The sequence below is a fragment of the Hemiscyllium ocellatum genome, chromosome 9 (genome assembly GCF_020745735.1).
Source record: "Hemiscyllium ocellatum isolate sHemOce1 chromosome 9, sHemOce1.pat.X.cur, whole genome shotgun sequence".
Taxonomy (NCBI): domain Eukaryota; kingdom Metazoa; phylum Chordata; class Chondrichthyes; order Orectolobiformes; family Hemiscylliidae; genus Hemiscyllium; species Hemiscyllium ocellatum.
Window position 1 is genome coordinate 73105412 of NC_083409.1, and position 26538 is coordinate 73131949.

General features: G+C 42.3%; 1 protein-coding gene across 1 annotated transcript in view; it reads right to left on the minus strand.

Annotated features, from left to right (window-relative positions):
* Positions 1–26538, minus strand: part of rab3b (RAB3B, member RAS oncogene family) — a 159966-nt gene that overhangs the window by 8637 nt on the left and 124791 nt on the right. Inside the window, exons 3-4 of the mRNA XM_060829827.1 lie at positions 25095–25213; positions 6547–6671 (exon numbers count right to left, since the gene is read on the minus strand). Coding sequence (XP_060685810.1) covers positions 6547–6671; positions 25095–25213 — 244 coding nt within the window. The remainder of the gene's footprint in view (positions 1–6546; positions 6672–25094; positions 25214–26538) is intronic.

Genomic DNA, 26538 nt, shown 5'->3' on the forward strand with positions numbered 1-26538 from the left:
GAAGGAATTTTAACAGATGGGACAGGTCATGAGGACAGTGCTGAGCTGGAAGGTTGGAACTAGGGTAAGGTGGGGCAAAGGGAAATAAGAAAACCGGTGAAATCCACATTGATGGAGTGTTGGAGGGTCCCGAGGCATCCTTGCATAATGCTTCAGAGAACATCTCCGGGACACCCGCAACAACCAACCCCACTGTCCCGTGGCCGAACACTTCAACTCCCACTCCTACTCTGCTGAGGACATGCAGGTCCTGGGCCTCCTTTATTGTCACTCCCTTACCACCTGAAGCTTGAAGGAAGAACACCTCATCTTCCGCCTCGGGACCTTCCAACCCCATGGCATCAATGTGGATTTCACTGGTTTCCTCATTTCCCCTCCCCCCACCTTACCCCTGTTCCAACCTTCCAGCTCAGCACTATCCTCATGACCTGTCCCCACTGTCCAACTTCCTTCCCACCTATTTGTACCACTCTCCCCTCCAACCTTTCACCTTTACCCCCACCTCCATTCACCTACTGCACTCTCAACTACTTTCCCCCAGCACTACCCCACCTCCCATTTATCTTTCCAACTCAGATGCTCTCTTCCTTAGAACCTGTTAAGTAATGTTTAATTTAAATTGATTTTGGATTTCCAGTTGCAGCAAAAGCCATAAAATATGAATCTTGTTCTTCAGTTCTTATCATCAGCTATTGGGAAATCATCTTTTTAAAGGTTATCAGTCTCTATGGGAATTGTAACAACTTTTTAATTACATTTTCTACTGGTAGGCTAGCAGAAGACTGAAAGCAGTATTAATGAACAGATGGTCTTTAAGATCTGCCTGACTATTATTAATCGTGAGAATAACATCATATGGATGTGAAGGTAGATTTAGGAGGATAGTTTGTTTCTTTGCAACTCATTGGACCGGCAATACTTTTTGTTGTCTCCTACTACACACACAGGCATTTACCAAGCCTAAAACACTTTCTTATTGTGACCTATTCATTCCATTGGTGATGGACATATTTAAGAACAATAAAATCTATATCATACATTTAATCCTCACTGAAGAGAATAGGAGGGAACGAGTATTTATTTGACAGAAAAGCATGAATAGCAAATCTATAAATGATGCTGACTCTTGGAATGAATCACTGACGTACTTCTGTGGGGACAGCTTCAGCTTCTACAGCTTGAACATTTGTATGATAAATATATACATAATATGGCAGATGGTAATTTTTATTAAGAGTACATATCTCACTTTTCCTCATCCAGTTCAATTACATAAACTTCTAGGTTAATTTCCATATTTGCTTTTAGTTTTTAGCACCTTGGAGAGTAATAGGGAAAATGCACTATAAAGGTTTTTGACAGGACTCCTAGAAAAAGGAAGAAAGGCAGTGAGAAGCAATCTTTTTTTACCTTCATCCTTAGTTCTTTAATGTTTGTTGAAATTTTGGGGGAAACAATTGTGGTCTGACATTTCAGGGTGACTTTACAGGAATTCAATAAATTGGTGCTAACTGAAAACTGGTTACGAATGTAAGTCCCTACTTAACTTATTCAACTCGCTTGACACTCGTCAGCACAACCAAGTAACACTTCTAGTTTCATTTTCACATATTTACCATGAATGTCCATTTCTGTGGCTTGCCTGCACAAATGACCTGTTCCCCAACACTTCTGAAAGTACCTTCAGTTTCCCCTTCTCCCACTGCCATCACTGTCTCCTGCCACTTTCTCCTAACTTTCCCCTGACTTTCCTTCCTGACATGTTATCTTCAGAGCTGGACTCTGATCTTCAGCTGCTCCCTTTTCCTAGTTCTAGTTCTGAACTCACATTGAAGAGCTGGGATGTATCTAGGGCATTGGCATCTTCAAGTCATTGATTGGTGTAGACTTTGGTTGCTACCTGCATTAATCAATCTCTGTCACTAAGTGGAGCCTGGTCAATCTAAATGTATAAGTGAGTTTAATTTTTCTATGATAGAAGGCAAAACGGTAAATGGAATACAGCATGTGAAAGTGTTATGCATTTTGCTAGGAAGAATAGAGGTGCAGACTACTTTCTAAATAGGGAAAAGCTTCAGAAATTTGAAATACAAAAGGACTTAAGTCAGCTGCAGTAGTGAATATAATGGATTCTTTCTTGATTATATGTTTTTGGAGATAAGTCTCTTGATTAAACTTAAAATATAAGCCATAGCTATTAATTTAACCTGGAGCAGTGTTTGTAGAGGAATAAGACGGTGTTATTTTCTAGGTCTGTAGATTGTGAAGGAGCAAAAATGGCCTTTGCAATGATATGTACTTCTTGTCAGATGTGGGAGTTTAAAGAGAATTTCAGGATTACTGCAGATTATATCTGCCATAAATGCTGTTGGATGAGAATCTTATCAGATCGAGTGGATCGGTTGGGGAGACCGATGAGGAATTTGCAACAGCAACAGTATGTGATGGATGGCAGATATAGGAAGGGGGGAAAGTCTCAGATACAGTCACATAGATGGGTTAACTCCAGGAAGGGTAAGAGAGGTAGGTAGCTAGTGCAGGAGTCTTTTGTGGATATACCCATTTCAAACAGGTAAGCTGTTTTGGAAAATGTAGGGGGTGATGGATTCTCAGGGGAATGTAGAGACTGGCTCGAAGGCAATGAGGGGTACGTCGGCTTCCAAGAGATCAATTGTGTTAGGAGATTCTGTAGTTAGAGGTACAGACAGACATTTCTGTGGCCAGCAGAGAAAAAGCAGAATGGTGTGTTGTTTCCCTGGTGCCGGGATCAAGGATGTCTCAGAGAGGGTGCAGAATGTTCGCATGGGGGAGGGGGGCCAACAGGAGATCATTGTCCACATTGGAACCAACGACATTGGAAGGGAAACGGTTGAGACTCTGAAGGGAGATTACAGAGAGTTAGGTAGAAATTTAAAAAGGAAGTCCTCAAGGGTAGGAATATCTGGATTACTCCCAGTGCTATGAGCTAGTGAGGGCAGGAACAGGAGGATAGAGCAGATGAATGCATGGCTGAGGAGCTGGTGTATGGCAGAAGGCTTCACATTTTTGGATCATTGGAATCTCTTTTGGGGTAGAAGTGACCTGTACAAGAAGGACGGATTGCACCTAAATTGGAAGGGAACTAGTATATTGACAGGGAAATTTGCTAGAACTGCTTGGGAGGATTCAAACTAGCAAGGTGGAGGGGTGGGACCCAGGGAGATGATGAGTAAAGAGATCGATCTGAGACGGCTACAGCTGAGAACAGAAGTGAGTCAAACAGTCAGGGCAGGCAGGGACAAGGTAGGACTAATAAATTAAACTGCATTTATTTCAATGCAAGGAGCCTAACAGGGAAGGCAGATGAACTCAGGACATGGTTAGGAACATGGGACTGGGATATCATAGCAATTACGGAATCATGGCTCAGGGATAGGCAGGACTGGCAGCTTAATGTTCCAGGATACAAATGCTACAGGAAGGATAGAAAGGGAGGCAAGAGAGGAGGGGAATGGCATTTTTGATAAGAGATAGCATTACAGCTGTGCTGAGGGAGGATTTTCCTGGAAATACATCCAGGGAAGTTATTTGGGTGGAACTGAGAAATAAGAAAGGGATGATCACCTTATTGGGATTGTGTTATAGACCCCCCAGTAGTCAGAGGAAAATTGAGAAACAATCTTGTAAGGAGATCTCAGATATGTGTAAGAATAACAGGGAAGTTATGGTCGGGGATTTCAACTTTCCAAACATCGACTGGGACTGCCATAGTGTTAAAGGTTTAGATGGAGAGGAATTTCTTAAGTGTGGACAAGACAATTTTCTGATTCAGTATGTGGATGTAGCTATGACAGAAGGTGCAAAACTTGACCTACTCTTGGGAAATAAGGCAGGGCAGGTGACTGAGGTGTCAGTGGGGCCAGCGACCATAATTCTGCTCATTTTAAAATAGTGATGGAAAAGGATAGACCAGATCTAAAAGTTGAAGTTCTAAATTGGAGAAAGGTCAATTTTGACGGTATTAGGCAAGAACTTTCGAAAGCTGATTGGAGGCAGATGTTCGCAGGTAAAGGGATGGCTGGAAAATGGGAAGCCTTCAGAAATGAGATAACAAGAAGGCCAGAGAAAGTATATTCCTGACAGGGTGAAAGGGAAGGCTGGTAGTAATAGGGAATGCTGGATGACTAAAGAAATTAAGGGTTTGGTTAAGAAAAAGAAGGAAACATATGTCAGGTATAGACAGGATAGATCAAGTGAATCCTTAGAAGAGCATAAAGAAGGTAGGAGTATACTTAAGAGGGAAATCAGGAGGGCAAAACGGAGACATGAGATAGCTTTGGCAAATACAATTAAGGAAAATCCAAAGGGTTTTTACAAATATATTAAAGACAAAAGGGTAACTAGGGAGGGAATAGGGCCCCTCAAAGATCAGCAAGGCGACCTTTGTGTGGAGCCACAGAAAATGGGGGAGATACTAAACAAATATTTTGCATCAGTATTTACTGTGGAAAAGGATATGGAAGATATAGACTGTAGGGAAAGAGATAGTGACATCTTGCAAAATGTCCAGATTACAGAGGAGGAAGTGCTGGATGCCTTGAAACTGTTAAAGGTGGATAAATCCCCAGGACCTGATCAGGTATACCCGAGGACTCTGTGGGAAGCTAGAGAAGTGATGGCTGGGCCTCTTGCTGAGATATTTGTATCATCGATAATCACAGGTGAGGTGCCGGAAGACTGATGGTTGGCAAACGTGGTGCCATTGTTTAAGAAGGGTGGTAAAGACCAGCCAGTGAACTATAGACTGGTGAGCCTGACCTCGGTGGTGGGCAAGTTGTTGGAGGGCATTCTGAGGGACAGGATGTACATGTATTTGGAAAGGCAAGGACTGATTCAGGATAGTCAACATGGCTTTGTGCGTGGGAAATCATGTCTCACAAACTTGATTGAGACTTTGAAGAAGTAATAAAGCAGATTGATGAGGGCAGAACAGTAGATGTGATCTATATGGACTTCAGTAAGGCGTTCGACAAGGTTCCCCATGGGAGACTGATTAGCAAGGTTAGATCTCATGGAATACAGGGAGAACTAGCCATTTGGATACAGAACTGGCTCAAAGGTAGAAGACAGAGGGTGGTGGTGGAGGGTTGTTTTTCAGACTGGAGGCCTGTGACCAGTGGAGTGTCACAAGGATCGGTGCTGGGCCCTCTACTTTTTGTCATTTACATAAATAATTTGGATGCGAGCATAAGAGATACAGTTAGTACATTTGCAGATGACACCAAAATTGGAGGTGTAGTGGACAGCGAATAGGGTTACCTCAGATTACAACAGGATCTGGACCAGATGGGCCAATGGGCTAAGAAGTGGCAGATGGAGTTTAATTCAGATAAATGTGAGGTGCTGCATTTTGGGAAAGCAAATCTTAGCATACTTATACACTTAATGGTAAAGTCCTAGGGAGTGTTGCTGAACAAAGAGACCTTGGTGTGCAGGTTCATAGCTCCTTGAAAGTGGAGTCACAGGTAGATAGGATAGTGAAGAAGGTATTTGGTATGCCTTCGTTTATTGGTCAGAGTATTGAGTACAGGAGTTGGGAGGTCATGTTGCGGCTGTACAGGATATTGGTTAGGCCACTGTTGGAATATTGCATGCAATTCTGGTCTTCTTTCTATCGGAAAGATGTTGTGAAACTTAAAAGGATTCAGAAAAGATTTACAAGCATGTTGGAGGATCTGAGCTATAGGGAGAGGCTGAACAGGCTAGGGCTGTTTTCCCTGGAGCGTTGAAGGCTGAGGGGTGACCTTATAGAGGTTTACAAAATTATGAGGGGCATGGATAGGATAAATAGACAAAGTCTTTTCCCTGGGGTCAGGGAGTCCAGAACTAGAGGGCATAGATTTAGGGTGAGAGGGGAAAGATTTAAAAGAGACCTAAGGGGCAACTTTTTCACGCAGAGGGTGGTATGTGTATGGAATGAGCTGCCAGAGGATGTGGTGGAGGCTGGTACAATTACAACATTTATGAGGCATTTGGATGGGTATATGAATAGGAAGGGTTTGGAGGAAATGGGCCGGGTGCTGGCAGGTGGGACTAGATTGGGTTGGGATATTGGTCGGCATGGACGGGTTGGACCGAAGAGTCTGTTTCCATGCTGTACATCTCTATGACTCTAATTCTGAACAAGGATTATAAGATTAATGTGTAGGCCCATACAAAAAATAATCTGCTATTCTTCTAGCCAGTCCAAGATCTCCTGCAGCCTTCCCACTTCCTCAACACTATCTGTCCCTCCATCTATCTTTGTGTCATCTGAAAACTTAGCAACAGTGTTCTCCCTTCTAATAAGCTAATCATACGCATTATCCAGTTCTTCCTGACCTGAATTTAATATTTTAGTTATGAATAACACAAGTATTTTCCATACTAAAACACTAATGAATGCTGATAATCTTCTCACTGTGCCCTTCCAAAACACATTTTTATTTAAATACACACTAAGATTTAAAAATGAATCAGGAACATCAACATTAACAAAGGATAAAAGGGAACATAGCAAACACCTACCCAGCTGATCAGCCAGATGTTTTCCTTTCTCAACAGGAATTACGCGTTCGTCCTCCATATCACATTTATTTCCAACAAGGATGACTTGCGCATTGTCCCATGAGTAGGTTTTGATTTGGGTGGCCCTGTTTATGTAAGTGGCAAAAGTTAGAAGAAATTTTTTAAACAATCCCTATGTACACCAATTGCCTTTGCTTCTTTTGAAAAGAAAATTTCCTGTAAGTACAAACAAATATGCATTAGAATGTTCACTTACACAGAGGAATGATCTGTTACACATTTTGAAGTGTCATCTACCATTAGCAAATGGTAAATCAACTCATATTGTGAATCGTACCCTCAACATAATATTAATTTTTCATTTTCCATTGGATGGACATTCAAATAAGCCATTTTCTGAATAAATAGAGGAATAGGCTTGAACTGAATGAGTTACCCCTATTTCCTTTTCATAGTTGGTCCAACTTTTTCAACAATTAGTTGTACGTGCTATCATCTTTAAACTATTTACTATGAGAAAAGATCATTGAGGCAAACAGTAAAAACGGGTTCCTTTCAACTTCCACAAGTTCTGTATGAACCTTTTAATGCTTTCTCATGCTCATGACGATAACATATTATCTGACTAGATTGAAAATTGGGTTAGCAAGAGAAAGGATTATAAATCTAAAAATGTATCATAGTGTGGCAAGTCATTTCTAGCACCTTGCAGGACTCTGTTTTGTGTCTCCCACTCACTGTCTTTGAACTATGCAAGAAGAATATGAACATACCATTCAGTGGTCAAGGCTGCACCGCCATTCAATAAGATCATGCTTTTGGTCTGTTTAAGTTCCACATTCCCATATACCTCTGATAATCCTTTATTTCCTCTGTCTAATAAAAATCTATCAACTTCTGTTTTTAGATAATTCCGCCCCAACTGACTTCTGAGGGAGAAAGTTTCAAATCAATTGACTCTGAGAAAATATTTCTTCTACCTTTGTACAGAAAATGTAACCCCGAATTTCAAAACAGTGCCCCTAGTTTGGACCGATTTACAGGAACAATCACTATTTCATGTCCAACTAATCAACTAATGTTCAGGATCATCTACACTTTAATTAAGCCACCCTACACTAATGTGTTTCTACTGGTCCAAACTCCAGTAGAAACAAGCCCTGTCTGTCCAACCTTATCTCAAAAGATAACTTGTTCATTTCCGGTATCAATCTAGTAACCTTCCTCTGAACCACTTTGAATACATTTACATCCTTCTTTAAATACAAATATCAAAATCGTACACAGTATTCAAGATAAGGTCTCATGATGTTCTGCATAACGGAAGCATAGAATCCTTACTCTGATGTTCAATACATATTATCTAATGCTATAAATTTGCTGAATGTAATAAATTACCATATCGCTGGCTAAGGAGTATAAGTTTAGTTGAAAACATTCAAAAAAATATAAACCAAATGAACAGGTTGCATAAGAGATGACTGATGGACTTTACTGCCTGTGGTGTTATGTTTCAAAGTCAATGTGCCAGTACTCACAGAAACATATAGTGCCAGTTGTCTGAATTCTTTGTTGCCAGAGCTGTTGTGTAATTGGTCTTCAAATAATTTTTCAAATATCTACCACCAAAATATTGTAGTTGTTTGTTTTCCACCATGATGTAATTTTGCATTTTGCATGGATTTTTTACCTGATGTGGCAATGGCTTATTGCCTTTATAACATAATATACTGGTTGTGGCTATTACAACACTCTCAAACAAAAACTAACAAATTTAAAAGACCCAGTACAACCCATGGACAAAACCAACGTAGTCTGCAAAATTCCATGCAAGGACTGCCACAAACACTATGTAGGACAAACAGGAAGAAAGTTATCCACCAGTATACTCGAACATCAGCTAGCCACAAAAAGACACGACCCTCTCTCCCTCATAGCCCTACAAATGCAGGAAAAAAAACCACCATTTGAATAATGTGTATGATTTTGATATTTATATTTAAAGAAGGATGTAAATGTATTCAAAGTGGTTCAGATCTATCCTGGAACAGGCTAAGCAAAGACACGCCAGAGAATTCCTAGAGGCCTGGCACTCCAACCACAACACTATAAACAAACACATAGATCTAGATACCATCAATGAATCCCTCAGCAAATGAACAGGAAATGACATCACCACAAACCCCGGGAACCCCATCCAGGACAAACATATAAATAGAAAGCAGGAGACAACAGCTTCGCTTCACTTGGAGGTCACCACTGATGATGCTACCTAGCCAAGTAATGAAACGTCTGGATATCAAACTTACAGCTCAGCGAGCAAACCTACACCCTAAACCTCAACCTGAGCTACAACCTTCATGAGCCTTGCATATTACAGAATTGACAAATCCAACAAATGTTTATTGTAGCTATATACTATATATAATCATTGCATTGTTCAAGTATATCAGTGCCTGGTCTAATATTAACCTTTCATGTAATAGAGAGCAGCATGCTTCATGTAGCATGTCATGCTTCAAGTGCTCCTAGTTAAGGTGGAGTATGAGATCTTCAAACTCTGAGGTCACATTGTACAATATTGTATGTCCCTTAAAAGAAAACTTGCCAAGTGCTTCTCAAACATTTTCTCATTGTAATCACCATTTTGGTGTATGAAGGTTGCCCAGATCTTTTTGAGGAGGATGAGTGAGATGTATGTGCATGTGAGAGACAGAGAGAGAAAGAACACTAGGGTTGTAGATCCTTGGAGACTGTGGTGGAGATGAGGCCTGTGAGAATGTCAGAGAAAAAAGCAGTTTAATCCACAGTTTTTTTTCAGCAAAATGCCCCTTCTGACCTGCTAGGCGCTCTTCTTTTTACAAGGACAACATTAGGGTTTATAAGGTCAGGCATTTAGACCCTGCCCACAATTTAAAAGGATCATGCAGCTTTTTACACTTAGTCAGAGCTCCACACCAGTCAGTGTTACGATGGAGCCTGCAACCTCAAAATTTGGAGAAAGTGAGGACTGCAGATGCTGGAGATCAAGTCGAGAGTGTGTTGCTGGGAAAGCATAGCATGCTTCATGTAGCATGTCATGCTTCAAGTACTTCTAGTTAAAGTGGAGTATGAGATCTTCAAACTCCTGGTTCCTAATGCCCAAAATGTTGATTCTCCTGCTCCTCGGATGCTACCTGACCTGCTTTCCCAGTAACACACTCTCGACAACCTCTCAGTTTGGAAAACTCGAATAGAAACTGGAACATAACACAGAAAATACATGCAGGCAATGAGCTATCTTATTTTGAGAGTGCTGAGGTTAAAATAAGAAGTATCTGAACGTGATCATAGACCTAAAATATACATTTAATTTACAAGCCAATGTGAATTTTAATCAAGTACTGGATTGCAATCTAAGCCATTGTTTATGCACTTAGCAATGAAGCCCTGACTGAAATAATGTGTATAATTTGAGCAACTTAGCTTCAAAAGAGTATCGAAGACAGAGTAAGGGAAAGTTGGACAAAGGTATTTGAAGGCCTTAGTGTATGGTGAGAAGCTCAGAACTAAAATTGCTTACACTAGAGAAAAGGAAGACCTAAGAGAGATGAGAGATAATACTTTAGCACCAGTAAAACAGAGCAAAAGCAGAGTACAAAATCAATAAGCTTCATAACAGACAAAATCAGAAAGATGCTCCCTTCATTCAGAGGTGAAAATAGATCAAAGTAGCTTTTCTTATTTGATACTTTCCAATGTTTTAAGGTTGAGCTATTGCCACATTATATCACTCAATGCTAGGAGACGCTGCAGTATACTTTGCTGCTTTCCTTTCAGCTTTTTTTTAAGGCAGTGACATTGTTAGGGGAAGACTTGCACTTATATATCACTATGCATGATCAAAGGACTTTCCAAAGTATCTGCAGTATTTTTGACGAGAGTTGAAGTCTGTTGAAACATAGAAAGTGTGGCAGTCAATTTGCACAAAGAGCAATGTGAGAACAACCAGATTTACTTCAGTTTTGTTCAATGAGGGATAACTCCTCAGCTCAATTTTGAGATGGGATCATTTACATCCACCTGAGTATAACATCTCTGAAGGTCAGCTCTTCCAACTTCACAGCACTCTCTATTACCGCACCAGGAAGTCAGCTTTTACATTCATGCTCAAATCCTGAGTTGGAATTGACTCCACAGCTCCCAGATTCAGAGTTGAGAGTCCAAACAATGGAGCCATAGCTGACATAATGAATTCCTCAACAGGGAGTGGGGTAAGATTGTGAGCGATATAGTTAATTCCATACTCACTTGACATCTGTGAGTATACAGTCGGTTCTGCTATAATGCATGTTTCTTCAATTGGCGAATTGGCTTTAACGATTGAAGAATTTAGATTGTTATTGTAGAATGTGAACTTTCCTTACATGTACTGTCTCTGATGCCATCCCGGCCCCATAGGTTTAAATGGCTATTGTGCAATTTTCTTATACTGTAAGATTATATAAGAACGGAACTATCGCGTTATATCAAAACTGACTGTAGATTAGATTAGACTTACAGTGTGGAAACAGGCCCTTCGACCCAACAAGTCCACACCGACCCGCCGAAGCGCAACCCACCCATACTCCTACATTTACCCCTTACCTAACACTACGGGCAATTTAGCATGGCCAATTCACCTGACCCGCACATCTTTGGACTGTGGGAGGAAACCAGAGCACCCGGAGGAAACCCACGCAGACACGGGGAGAACGTGCAAACTTCACACAGTCAGTCGCCTGAGTCGGGAATTGAACCCGGGTCTCAGGCGCTGTGAGGCAGCAGTGCTAACCACTGTGCCACCGTGCTGCCCACCGTGTACTTTAAGCAAATGTTTCATCTATCACAGGTGTATTTTTGTTAACTCCAGACTTAACGATCCCAACATACTCATAGCCTGCTTCCATCCTCCATGAATACGAATTCATCTAAGACTCTGCTCACTCTATTCTAACTTGTACTGAGTCCCATTCATTGTCAAATTAGCATACTTGTTTTCAAATACCTTCATGATCTTACACTTCTCTATCTCTGTAATCTCCTCCACTAGAAAGCACCATCATTTCTGAAAGAGATAAACCTTCTTGGTTACATACAACAGAATTGAAACTGATTCCTTGTAAGTGATTTAATCTAGACACATCAGCAACAATCATGAGAGAAGCAAGTTTCGATGTGAATGTTATAGTTGGAGATAAGGATTCTGTGGCCATTTTACCCATCAAATTGGGTATAAATACAAGTACACAATCCTTTATCCGAAACACTTGGGACCAGCTGGTTTTCAGAGTTCGGAATTTTTCGAATTTCAGAATATGTGACAATTTGACGATGACATTTTTAAAAATCTTACCGAACAGCAGACTCACTGTGAGTACTACAGGCCCTGAGACAGAATTGAGGCCTGCCAGTGTTGGGTCACGCCCACCCTCGTTGCATCAGAGTGACATGCATCGAGTGGGTGTGGAGTTGGATTAACTGTTTGCACACCAAACAAACTTGTTAATAAGAAAAAAAACTTTACAAAGAAACCTTTGGATTTTGGAGCTTTTCGGATTTTGGGATTTCGGATAAAGGGTGTCTACCTGTACTTTGGTTTGAATTGAATCAGGAATTAGAGGCTAACGCAAGATTGGGTATCAATCTTATTAATATTAATTGAACAAGTGCATTTGTCACCTCCACAGTAAGCTTTTCCTTTGGAAAACTGAATTATGGATTGTGACTCAAAATAACTCCAGAGGAGTTAAATGGAATAACATTGTAATAGCTGACTGTCATTTGTGTGAAGCATGTGAGGCTGAGGTGGGGCAGATGGTATGTTGCCCAGTGTGTAATTTAGTGGAGCAATTATTGAAGGTACTGTAGTTGAAGATGCATATACTGATATTAACTACTTGAGTAGGTGAATAACAACCTTTTGTAGACCTGCATTCATTTCCTTGGGCTCATACCCAAGTTCATCTAGATAGTATCCTGCCCTTTAGATAGATTAACCCTCCGCCTCTCCACTTTCTCTACCCAAGGGCTCCATTGCAGCATCTTAGAAAATCCTATGTCAACAGGATTGTGGGTGGCACGGTGGCACAGTGGTTAGCACTGCTGCCTCACAGCGCCAGAGACGCAGGTTCAATTCCTGACTCAGGCGACTGACTGTGTGGAGTTTGCACATTCTCCCCGTGTCTGCGTGGGTTTCCTCCGGGTGCTCCGGTTTCCTCCCACAATCCAAAGATGTGCAGGTTAGGCGAATTGGCCATGCTAAATTGCCCGTAGTGTTAGGTAAAGGGGTAAATGTAGGGGAATGGGTGGGTTGCGCTTCGGCGGGTCAGTGTGGACTTGTTGGGCCGAAGGGCCTGTTTCCACACTGTAAGTAATCTAATCTAACAGAAAATGCAGTGATTGTAATGAGGTCAGCCAGATGGACCTCACAGAATATGAGTTCTCTCACTGGAACTGTTAATCTGGTCCAATCAAGAAACTCTGGCTGAGGATATAAACAGGAATGTCAGAGGTTAACTCTGAGAGCTGGCTGTGAGGAAGGTGGATCAGTGTGAAGGGCTCTCCACATAAAAATAAAGTGTGGTTTGGTGACTGGATATCGGTCTCTGTGGAGTTATTTCAGAGGTGATAAGAATTTCCTGAAGAAATTCACTTACTCCAGTTGTTGAGTTGGGGTAAGTATTTCTGCCATCATGCCATTATGGGGAGCTTGACTTGTTTAATCCTGCCAGCGAAGACTGGGCCCAAGTTATGGAAAGAATGCATTACTTTTTCCAAGTAAATAACATTGGGGCAGATGGAAAGCAATGAGTAATTCTCCTGACAGCCTGTGAACCCAGAGCTTTTTTGGTTATAAGAAGCCTAATTTTCCCTGCAGTATCAGATTCTAAAATCTTTCAGATTTAGTTAAGGAATATCATGCTCAAGCCTCCCCTAATTCCAAGATGCTGTCAGTTTTACTTAGCAATTTAAGAACAAGGGGAGTCTATTTCAAGATTTTTGACTAGATTGGTGACTGGCAGAGGCATGTTAATTTGGTTTAACCTTCATGAGGATGCTGAGAAACTGATTGGTGTGTGGTACTAATGGTGTACCCATGTAGAAGTGCCTATTAGCTGAAGCTTAAGTGGATTTCAAACATGTACTACAATTGGCTTTAATATTGGAAAATGCAGGAAGTGGTACAGTTGAGTTGCAGGGTATTCTAATAGAAGTGGACACCCTCACCAGGCCGAATGAGCTTGAGGGATACCACTTGAGTGAAGGCAATTGCATAGCCTCACTCAGGACATATCCTGAACAGAGGGACTCTAGGTCATTCTACAGCAAAACGCCAAAACAAAACAAAATCTCAGCCAAACGGTTAACATTTTCTTCATGATCCGGGCTGGGCCATTGTAGTTGCTGTCACCTTGTGGACTGAGACAGCAAAGAAGTCCCACTAGACCTAAATGGAGTAAGAGAATTTATAGGCTGGTATCCAGATTAGTGCACACCCTGGAAAGTTCACTTACACCTGGTTTGAAACAATAAAGTTGCTAAGCAACATCCAAATCAAAACAATCAAAATAAATGCTGGGCTAAATGGTCACTGGTTCTAATGGAGGTCAATACCAGCATGAATATTTCAATGATTTACTCTGGCACAATTTGCACAAGACCTCAGCTAGATTGCGAACCTTCACCAGGGAACCTGTACACATTAAGAGTATAACGTCGGTTCTGGTCTCTTATGGGAAGTAGTTGGTTCAGTTACCATTAGTTGGAGTGAAAGATTTGAGCCCACTATTGATGGGAGCAAATTAGTTGATAAAGATTCACTTAAATTGGCTCAACATTTTTCGGTTAGAAAATGGCTGCCTGAGTGAAGTTCTGACTAAATGCCTGGAATTTATCAGGAAGGTCCAGGGACTATCAAAAGAGCCAATACCACCTTGTCTGTTGAGCAGGAAGCAAATCCACAATTCTGCAAGGCCTGCACAGTGCCATTTGCCTTACAGGCAAAAGTGGATGCAGAAATCAGAAGGCTAGAAAGTGAAGGAATAATCAAAACAGTTTGCGGAATGAGAAACACTGGTCGTACTGATTGTGAAGCTCGAACGGTCAGTTTGTCTTTGTGGGGATTTTAAACAAACAGTAAACCACTTTTTGCAGTTGGATAAACATCCAGTCCCTCACATAGAGGATTTACATGCAAGGCTAGCAGGGGTGCTATCCTTCACAAAGCTGGACATGAGCAATGAGTACTTGCAACCGCGGTTCAATGAGGATTCCCAGAAGTATGCTCCAATTAATACCTATAAGGATTTGTAGAAATATATGGGACTGCCTCAATCACCATTTATTTAGCTGACATGCTAACTACAGAGAAAACTAAGAAAGAGCACTTTCAGAACTTGAACATAGTCCTTAGACCTTTCTCCAAATCTGCAATAGGAACGGACCACAAACTACTGCTAGGTCTACTGAAAGAGGACAGGCCAGTGCCACCCATACCTTCAGGCCAAATTCAGCGGTGGGGTCTAATATGAAGTGAGTATAATTACAAGTCAGAACCCAGTCTGGGAGGCCAAGTAGCAATTGCAGATGAATTGAGCCACCTCCTGCTGGCAGATACACCACTGTTGGTACCACCGCTGGAAGAGTCCGTAATGGTTTTTAACTTTCTGGATGCACTTCCAGTCAAAGCTGACAATATCAGACTTTGGTTTCCCCCATCATTACCAGCTGTTTCAGTTTTGCCAAGACTGGACTTTTCTGCATCCAAAGGGCCGTCACAGCTAGAACTGAACCTGGAGAGACCAGGTCAAAATAGAGGATGGCATATTATTATGTATGCTCAAAGTAGCTAGATGTGCACAGCATTCATCCATCAAACATGGGGGCAATGATAGAAAAATTGAGCACATCTTTTGCATTCCTGGAAGTGTTGGTCACAGGTAATGGGCCACTGTTTACCAACAGGGCATTTGAGCATTTCCTAAAGTTGAATGGCATTCAACATACATGAACAGCTCCATACCATCCATCATCCAATGATCTGGTAGAAAGGGCTGTCCAAATTTTGAAGGCAGGCTTAAAGGAACAGCCTATAGCTTCACTAGATACCAAACTGTCCAGGTTCCTATTTGATTTTAGGACTACCCTTCATGCAACTACAGGGATAATTCCAGAAGAGTTGCTAACTGGAAGAAGACCTCACTCCAAGTTAAATCTGATCTTCCTCCACCCCAGTTCTAGGAACAAAATGGCATCAGGAACTCCAATGCCAAACACAAAACTCTGCTAAGAAAGATAGACAGTTCAGTCCAGGGTTTGGAGTTTGGTGTAGGAACCATGGGAATAGCCCTGCATGGGTAAGAGGCATGATCAACGTGAGGTCAGGTCCATTGACGTGTAAAGTTTGGGCAGGTGTGATAGTTCTGAACAAGCATAGGGACCATATGAAAGCTGCAACTTTGCAAACTGTGCAGGAGTAAACGCATGCCTGGCTCCTTGACTGCCTTTCTGTCTGTTGTGGAACTCATTAGTTCTCCTGCTCTGTCAAGGGTTGAAGATACCCTGGAACATGAGGTAGACATGGTGGATGTCAATGCCTAATGCCTTTGCTGCCTGAAGGGGAGAATGATTTTTTTTAGACACTCCAGGCGCAAGAGGCAAGCTTCTGTGCGTTACATGCAGCCCATATCAGAGTTGAAGCATCCTGCCCTGGGAAGAGCTACAAAAAACAACTGGCCAATGCCCCGGACTCAGTTGGGGAGGGAATGTAGTGATTTTAATAAGGTACAACAGGTGGACACCATACAATGAGTTCTCTGACTGGATCAGATTAATAGCCCTAATCAGGGAGCTCTGGCTGACAGACACAATATGGAGTGTTCACTTTGAGAGCTGAATCAGTGTCAAGGTCACTCCATATGTAAATAAAAGGTGAATTGGTGACAGAATGCTTATTTCAGAAAGTGTTGGAGAAACTCAGCAAGTTTGATAGGATTAATGTTTCTAGTCCAATGGTTCCTTTTTGGCAACCAAAGGAAAGAAGAACGTTTTGTGGCCCACTTTCTCTCAAATCATGTGGTCGTTCAGTGTTCTTCTAGCTCACACTTGTTCTTGCACCTGTTCCAGCCACAATGCACGAACTCCTCTCTAAGAGATGCAGTTGTCTTATGTGATGCTAGCCTTTCATGATTTTGCATCCTCTGCTCCAGTGTGCAGCCACTCAACAGTTCACCTCATGTTAGTTACCTGCAGAAGTCACTTAAATGAGCACTCAGCACAAAATTCATGCACTTATTTCTGAGCACCACATACTTTGTAAGTTGACTGTTAAACTGTCTGTCGAATGGAGAAGAGGGACAAGGAAGAAGAATCTATTAAGTGATTTGTGACATACAGAAGAAAACAGATCAATGGAAAACTGATGGAATAAACATCTCAAGAAAAGAAATAAAGTCAAATGGTGTAGGGAAAGAAATCAATTAAATCGATTGAAACAAAGTGAAATCTGTTCCAAACATTGTTACTCACAGAACAGATTAAAATTAACAAATGTAACTATAGTAAATATGGATTGTTGAGCAGCAGTCATCTCCTGATCAAGCAAGGAAAGTGAGGTAATTAATGTGATATCTTTCACATGGCAGTACACAATGCAACTTGCTTCCCATCATAACTTCAATTTTCTGACAACACGGAAGTTATAATAACTAACAGCACCATAGTCCAATTCAACTTCCAACTTCCAAGTCTTAATGCTTTATTTCAACTGATGCTATCAGGCAATGCTAAGTCTCTCCAGAATTTCTGTTTTAGGTTTCCAGCATCTGCATTCTTTGTTTTAATAGATATGTTTCTAAGTTATGGAATTCCTATTTTAAAGTAAAGATGTAGAAAACCTACACAATCATGCAATTACCAATTTTAACACTCAACAGCAAGCCAGCATGTACAGCAGAGGGAGCCATGTGAATGATTGAAAAGATCAACATTGTCATCAAGTATTTACAGTTCATTCCTCGCTAGCAGGTCAAAGCAGAGACTACACTACTCAAATATATTACAATTCGGAATCTGGTATACCATTCATTAAGTTGCTACCACCTAACCCACTGAATGCCATGATCAATATGTTAACTATATTAGAATTAGTGCACTTCTCAAAGTTCAGGTATAACTCTTTGCTGCCATGAGTTTGCCTCCATCCCTTGAAAGTTATATGACAAGGTTTAGAGTTACATTTTTAAATTTACTCTGCTGAATATGTAAGATGTAACAACAGACTTATAAGTTTGAGTGAGTTAGTAGGTGGTAAAAACAGAACTGCTTATGTTCTCTAGCTACTTGGTAACATAATTTACATACTTCTTTCATCCATGCTGCCACATTCCCCATCTGTTTCCATGTTCAAAATGGCTGGCATTTCCTACCAGCTATCCTGCACTACCACTTCCGAAGTGCCAACCAGGTCAAATGCCACAATAACTGATCCAGTGTGTAAAGAGGGGGGATATGATTCCCTCCTAAAACATTTTAAAGTTAGATAATATTGTTTTAAAAGAATTCTTATTTTACTCCAAGGAATACCTGTCACCCCTTCAAGTCTACGCACTTTGTAAACTGGCCTCTGGCCGACTAGACATGTCAAACTTTCACAGTTCACAGCCTCAGTAACTTCTGACTAAATCTACCGAGTCTCAAACGAACCTCTTTCAGCTATCCAGTCCTAGTTCCATCACTAAATTTCCCTTGCCACCATGATAACAGCATATCAACTTCATGATATATCCATTAAAACACAGAGTGGACATTACCAATTTGTCCCACCCAATACACTCTTGGCAAGGACTAAGAACTGTACCATTCACTTCTTGAAAAAAGTTCCATTACTTTGAGCACGATTTATTTACATTATTGTTAGGATAAAAGTGAAAATAAAATGATTATTTTGCTATTGAACGGTTAAGAGTTTAATCTGTAAATCTTCACATAGTCTTCACACTCATCCCCACAGTAAACATTATAAGCCATTTCTCAAATGTTCAGTTTATAATTCATTTTATTATTAAACTTTTTCATCTTAGCACATAGTTACATTTCCAAGTTTCTGATATTTAAGATTGTTGCTACAATATGAAACATAAAACAATGAGCATACCCTCAGCTCCATTTAAGACAAAAAATATCTTATTTGACAAAGCAATGATCATCTGAAAATATTTCAAATACTGCTACTAATACTCTCAATACTTGAACTTTGCCAATATTTTGAAAGCAATCATTGTTAGTTCCGCACATTCAACAAATGGCTCCCACTGGTTATGTAAGCAACCATTAAGAGGTATTAATAAATGTATGGTGAGTAACACACATAGAACATTACAGCACAGTACAGGCCCTTTGGGCCTCAATGTTGCGCCAACCTATGAAACCAATCTGAAGCTCATCTAACCTATGCTATTACATTTTCATCTATATGTCCATTCAATGACCATTTAAATGCCCCTAAATTTGGCGAGTCTAAACTACTGTTGCAGACAGGCCTCTATTACTCTCTGAGTAAAGAAACTACTCTGACATGTGTTCTATATCTATCACCCCTCAATTTAAAGTGATGTCACCTCGTGCTAGCCATCACCATCTGAGGAAAAAGGCTCTCAGTGTCTAATCTATCCAACTGGACACCAAGATCTCTCTGTTCATCTACATTATCAAGAATCTTACCATTACCCCAGTACTCTTTATTCCTGTTACTCCTTCCAAAGTGAATCACCTCACACCTTTCTGTATTAAACTCTATTTGCTGCCTCTCAGCCCAGCTCTGCAGCTTACCTATGTCCCTCTGTAACCCACAACATCGTTTGGCACTATCCACAACTCCACTGACCTTAGTGCCACCCATAAATTTACTGACCCACCTTTCTACGTTCTCGTCCAGGTTATTCATAAAAATGACAAACAGCAGTGGCCACCAAAACAGATCCTTGCAATATACCACTAGTAATCGAACTCCGGGATGTACATTTCCCATCAACCACCACCCTATGTCTTCTTTCAACTAGCCAATTTCTGATCCAACCCGCTAAATCACCCTCAAGCCCATGCCTCTGTATTTTGTGCAAGAGCCTACTGTGGGGAACCTTATCAAATGTCTTACTGAAATCCAATATCGACAACATCATCTTTTTTCCAGTGTGAATACTGACAAAAAATATTCATTTAGCACTTCCCCTACCTCCACACACAACTTCCCACGACTGTCCTGCATTGGCCCTAATCTTACTCTAGTCATTCTTTTATTCCTGATATACCTACAGAAAGCCTTAGGGTTTTCCTTGATCCTATCTGCCAACAACTTCTCATGTCCCCTCCTGGCTCTTCTTAGTTCTCTCTTTAGGTCTTTCCTGGCTAACTTGTAACTCTCAAGCGCCTCAACTGAGCCTTCATGTCTCATTTAACATAAGCCTTCTTTTTCCTCTTCTCAAGAGCTTCAACTTCTTTAGTAGACCACAGTTCCCTCGCTTGGCAACCTCCTCCCTGCCTGGCAGGTACATACTTATCAAGGACACACAGTAGCTGTTCCTTGAATAAGCTCCACATTTCAATTGTGCCCATCCCCTGCAGTTTCCTTTCCATCCTATGCGTCCTAAATCTTGCCTAATGGCATCATAATTGCCTTTTCCCCCATCTAGAACTCTTGCCCTGTGATCTACACCTATACCTTTCCATTGCTAAAGTAAATGGAAACACACACAACATGCCCCCCCCCCACAGGCCTTCCAACATACACAGATACTCCCACACACACGGAGCCCCCACCCCACACACTTCACCATCCCCACATACAACAGAGACTCCCCCACACACCCACACGCATGCACGCGCACATACACACAGACACATTGCATAACTTTTACATGCAAGTTTAATTTTGTTCAATAACAACTTTTATGTAATGAAATTGATCAAAATTTATCAAAAGGAAGAGTGATAAATAATACTGAGCAATGAACAGTAAATTGGGGATTTGAATGAAATAGGCAAATTCCAAAATTACAAGTAAGTGGTCTTGGAGGCAACTTACTAACGGACTTGAAAGCTATGAAAAGATTTGATAGGATCGATGTGGAGAAACTGTTTCCACTCAGGTGTGACTCCAGCCAGCCATTAATAAATCAATGAAAGCATTTAGTTGAAGGTTCTTTCTACAGAAACTAGTGGGATTGAGAATCTTACTGGTATGCGGAGTGTTTGAAACAAGTTGTATGGTGCTTTAGCTTGATGCCTACGTTAGGGAGATTGGGTTAAAGGGATATTGGAACACAAAGGATCATATAATTAATGGAAGGACAATGTGTGAAGGATAAACACAGGCCAATCAGGCTGATTGTTCCCACATCATACACCATCTACTTCAGTGTAGTGACTACAGTTAAAACACATTCCTCCAAACATTCAATGACTCTTCATCTTCATTTATTGTCTGAAATATTGATTTTCCTCCATGAATATCACCAACAAAAATGAGGATCTGTTTCATTAGCCAAGAGATCGCTGTCTGTTTTTCATACCCCAAACTCAAAAGATGTTGAACACATAATTAACCATAATTATTGCATAAATATATAAACAACTATTAAAGATATTCTTGTGATCAGTAATTCAATTGCCAAACAATAAACATAAAAATTAATGCCTGTATTTATAATGACTTATTAGTTAAGAGCTAGAATTGAATGACCATAATCACAAACATCACTAAACTCACTTTCTGCAGATGTGATTTTTTTTTTAACTAATGAGTACATTTTTTAGGTATGGTTACATAGTGGTTATGTTGCTGGACTAACAATCAAAGACAAGTTCCACCAAGCTTGCTGAGGTATTTAAAAACCAGTATCTGTAAAAGTGATCAAGTATTGGATTAGCCTAAAAATCCACCTAGTTCAGTAATGTGTTCTAGGGAAGTACATTTGATGACCTTATCCAGTCTGACTAACATATGAATTCCACAATGTGGCCACTTTTTAAATTTATCTCTGAAAGGCCTATCAAGCCAGACAACTGTCATTAAAAAGGTCATTCACCACCACTTTCTAAAGAACAATCAGGGACTGGAGGTAAATGCTGGTCTTAGCAACATGCCACCTTCTATTAATAAATACCAAGACTGTACATCATTTTCATGAAAAATGACAATTGGTATTTCCACATCAGAAGAACAAGTTATAAGGAACTGTAGGAAGACAACACCTGAGGGTTGAAAATGTGTTGCTGGAAAAGCTCAGCAGGCTAGGCATCATCCAAGGAGCAGGAGAATCTACGTTTCGGGCATGAGCCCTTCTTCAGGAATGAGGGAAGTGTGCCAAGCAGGTTAAGATAAAAGGTAGGGAGGGTGGACATGGGGGAGGGCGTTGGAGATGTGATAAGTGGAAAGAGGTTAAGGTGAGGGTGATAGGCCGGAGTGGGGGTGGGGGCAGAGGGGTCAGGAAGAAGATTGCAGGTTAGGAAGGTGGTGCTGAGTTCGAGGGTTGGCACTGAGACAAGGTGGGGGGAGGGGAAATGAGAAAACTGGAGAAATCAGAGTTCATCACTTGTGGTTGGAGGGTTCCTAGGCGGAAGATGAGGCGTTCTTCCTCCAGCCATCGTGTTGCTATGGTCTGGCAATGGAGGAGTCCAAGGACCTGCATGTCCTTGATGGAGTGGGAGGGGGAGTTGAAGTGTTGAGCCAGGGGGTGGTTGGGTTGGTTGGTCTGGGTGTCCCAGAGGTGTTCTCTGAAACGTTCCGCAAGTTGGCGGCCTGTCTCCCCAATATATACGAGGCCACGTCGGGTGCAGCGGATGCAGTAAATGATGTGTGTGGAGGTGCAGGTGAATTTGTGGCGGATATTGAAGGATCCCTTGGGGTCTTGGAGGGAAGTAAGGGGGGAGGTGTGGGCACAAGTTTTGCATTTCTTGCGGTTGCAGGGGAAGGTGCCAGGAGTGGAGGTTGGGTTGGTGGGGGGGTGTGAACCTGACAAGGGAGTCACGGAGGGAGTGGTCTTTTTGGAATGCTGATAGGGGAGGGGAGGGAAATATATCCCTGGTGGTGGGGTCCGTTTGGAGGTGGCGGAAATGATGACGGATGATACGGTGTCTATGGAGATTGGTGGGGTGGTAGGTGAGGACCAGTGGGGTTCTGTCCTGGTGGCGATTGGAGGGATGGGGCTCAAGGGCGGAGGAGCGGGAAGTGGAGGAGATGCGGTGGAGAGCATCTTCATCCACGTCTGGGGGGAAATTGCGATCTTTGAAGAAAGAGGCCATCTGGGTTGTTCCATATTGGAACTGGTCCTCCTGGGAGCAAATGTGGCGAAGACGAAGGAATTGGGAATATGGGATGGCGTTTTTACAGGGGGCAGGGTGGGAGGAGGTATAGTCTGGGTAGCTGTGGGAGTCGGTCAGTTTATAGTAAATGTCCGTGTTGATTCGGTCACCTGAGATAGAAATGGAGAGGTCTAGGAAGGGGAGGGAGGAGTCTGAGATGGTCCAGGTAAATTTGTGGTCGGGGTGGAAGGGTTTAGTAAAGTGGATGAACTGTTCAACCTCTTCGTGGGAGCATGAGGCAGCGCCGATACTGTCATCGATGTAGCGGAGGAAAAGGTGGGGGGTGGTGCCAGTGTAGCTGCGGAAGATGGACTGTTCCACATATCCTACGAAGAGGCAGGCATAGCTGGGGCCCATGCAGGTGCCCATGGCTTCTCCTTTGGTATGGAGGAAGTGGGAGGATTGGAAAGAGAAGTTGTTCAGAGTGAGGACCAGTTCAGTCAGTCGAAGGAGGGTGTCAGTGGAAGGGTACTGGTTGGTGCGGCTGGAAAGGAAGAAGCGGAGGGCTTTGAGTCCTTCGTGATGGGGGATGGAGGTGTACAGGGACTGAATGTCCATGGTGAAGATAAGGCGTTGGGGACCGGGGAAGCGAAAATCATGGAGGAGGTGGAGGGCGTGAGTGGTGTCTCGAACGTAGGTGGGGAGATCTTGGACTAAGGGGGACAGGACCGTGTCGAGGTACGCAGAGATGAATTCAGTGGAGCAGGAGCAGGCTGAGACAATGGGTCGGCCAGGGCAGTCAAGTTTGTGGATTTTGGGCAGGAGGTAGAAACGGCTGGGTTGTGGGACTATGAGGCTGGAGGCGGTGGATGGGAGATCCCCTGAGGTGATGAGGTTATGAATGGTCTGGGTGATGATGGTTTGGTGGTGGGAGGTGGGGTCATGGTCAAGGGGGCAGTAGGAGGTGGTGTCCACGAGCTGGCGTTTAGCCTCTGCAGTGTAAAGGTCGGTGCGCCAAACTACCACTGCGCCTCCCTTGTCTGCCGGTTTGATAGTGCGGTTGGGGTTGGAACGGAGGGAGTGGAGGGCTGCACGTTCTGAGGGTGAGAGGTTGGAGTGGGTGAGAGGGGTGGACAGGTTGAGGAGGTTAATGTCGCGGCGGCAGTTGGCTTTGAAGAGATCGAGGGCAGGTAAGAGGCCAGCACAGAGTGTCCAGGTGGATGGGGTGTGTTGAAGGCAGGAGAAGGGGTTGTCAGAGGGTGGGTGAGAATCCTGGTTGAGGAAGTAGGTGCGAAGGCGGCGGAAGAATTGTTCGCTGTCTCGCCGCATGTTGAACTTGTTAATCCGAGAGCGTAGGGGAATGAAGGTGAGGCCTCTGCCGAGGACTGATCTTTCATCCTCAGGGAGGTGTAGCTCTGGAGGGATGGTGAAAATAGGGCAGGACTGGGAGCTAGGACCTGATGTGGGGCTGGAGCTGGGAGTGTGGGCGGGGTTAGGCATGGGGGCGGGAGTCGGGGCAGGGACGGAGATCGGGACGGGGTGGGGTTTGGCGCGGGGACGGTGATTGGCATGAGGGCGGGGTTAGGTGCGCGAACGGAGATCTATGTGGGGGTGGGGTTAGGCGTGCAGATGGAGATTGTCATGGGGGCGGGGTTAGGCGTGGTGACAGAGATCAGCATGGGGGCGGAGACGCATGCGGTATGGTCGTTGTGCAGGTGAGTGATGTCGATGGGGGGGCGGAAGTGGTTGAGGTGACGGCAACCTGGGGAGCGGAAGTGGAACACCTGAGGGTTCCAAGTAAGACAGAGGAGACAAATTATAGCATTGGCCAAGATCTTAAGCAGCATATATTCAGCAGATGTGATATTTAGCTACATTGTTCATTAAAGGTTCTTAACCAATCAAAGAAATTCTCCAAACTGTTTCTTGAAATCACGGTATTGGCTCAATCCAATTTTATGAGAACTTGATCATTAGTTAAGCAACATCAACTATGCATTTGACCACTGACCACAGGACTTTCTGCTGATGTTAAAGTGGATTGACCTGCTATAGGGACAATTCAAGAGCAACACTTCTATTGGTCTTGAAACAGAGCAACAACTGACAAGTTAATTACATTTTTTATCATCAAGTATGAGAAAATGTAAGGAAAGGATGGGGAATTGTTGAAAAAATGCACACAGTGAATGCATTGGGATAGCAAAGAGAAGAAATAAAAAACATACCAGTCTTGCACTGCATTAAAGGACTCTTGATTGGCAATGTCATACATGAGGATGAAGCCCATGGCTCCTCTGTAATAAGCAGTAGTGATGGTTCTGTATCGCTCCTGACCAGCTGTATCCTGTAAAACAAAGTTCTAAGTTAATATAATGTAGTTTGCCACTGAAAAATAGTCATTTGTAATGCAGAACTGCAGGAAAAAAATGACACGTTTTTGTCAAAGCTTTTTATTTCATTCATCAAGCCAATATGTAAGTTATTTCAATGCATAGGGAACACAACATTTGTACCACTTGAGAGAAGAATGCTGATTGGTTGGCAAGTTGACTCTCATTAGTAAAGGCATTGCTATGGAGAATGTAATGCCCCAACTAATCAGAGTTTAGATGTCATACTCCTTTCGAATTTACATGACAAGTGCAAGACAAAAAAGTTTTGACAAAATGTGTATTTTCTTCTGCAACATTCAAATCAATTGCTATATTCAGCTGATGATTCAGACATCTGAGGTGGGGCAGAGAGGAAAGTGAGGAAAGTACATTTTTTGGAAAGGGGGAGAAACTATCCAACTAAAACCTCTGACTAGGGATTTCTGATTATGGAGACCTTAAGTAAAATCTGAGCTTTGCTATTGTTAATTTGGATAAGAGGGAAGCGGAATACAAGAGGACAAGAAGGATATGCGAAATTAATAAAGGGAGATTTAATAAAGAAAGGGAGATTTTAACCGACTACACGTAAATCGAGAATACCCAAGTAGTTTGTTGAATTGTTAGGTGAGGTTCATGACTGCTTCGTAAGTCCATACTTCAAGGAATCCATGATGGTCAAATCTTAGTTCAATTTCATAAAGGCAAGTGAGACTGATTACATGAAGGAAATGGATTATGAGATATCTCTAGTTGACAGCAACCTTAACATGAGTTTTAAAAGTCCAATCATAAAACATGGAGCAGGCAAGGGGCCAAATGGCCTACTCCCACTCCTAACTTGTATGGGGTCACAATCACTGCAGGTTGACTGGGAACATTGTTAATACCTCAGTTCATAGAATCATAGAACAATAGAATCTCTACAGTGTGAAAGCAAACCATTCAGCCCAATGAGTCCACACTGACCTTCTGAAGAGCATCCCACCAAGACCCAAGACCCAACACCCCCTACCTTACCCCTGCATTTCCCATGGCTAATCTACCTACCCTTCACATCCTTGGACTATATAGGCAATTTATTATGGCCAATTTACCTAACCTGCACATCTTTGGACTGTGGAAGGAAATTGGAGCACCTGGAGGAAACCCATGCAGCCATGAGGAAAATGTGCAAACTTCACATAGCCAGTTCCTGAGGCGTTGACTCTATTGTAGACTAATGATGAAAACTGAAGATGGATGACCTGTTAAACTACTGATAAAATGCTGTTAGTATTGGGATTTGAGCAAGTGA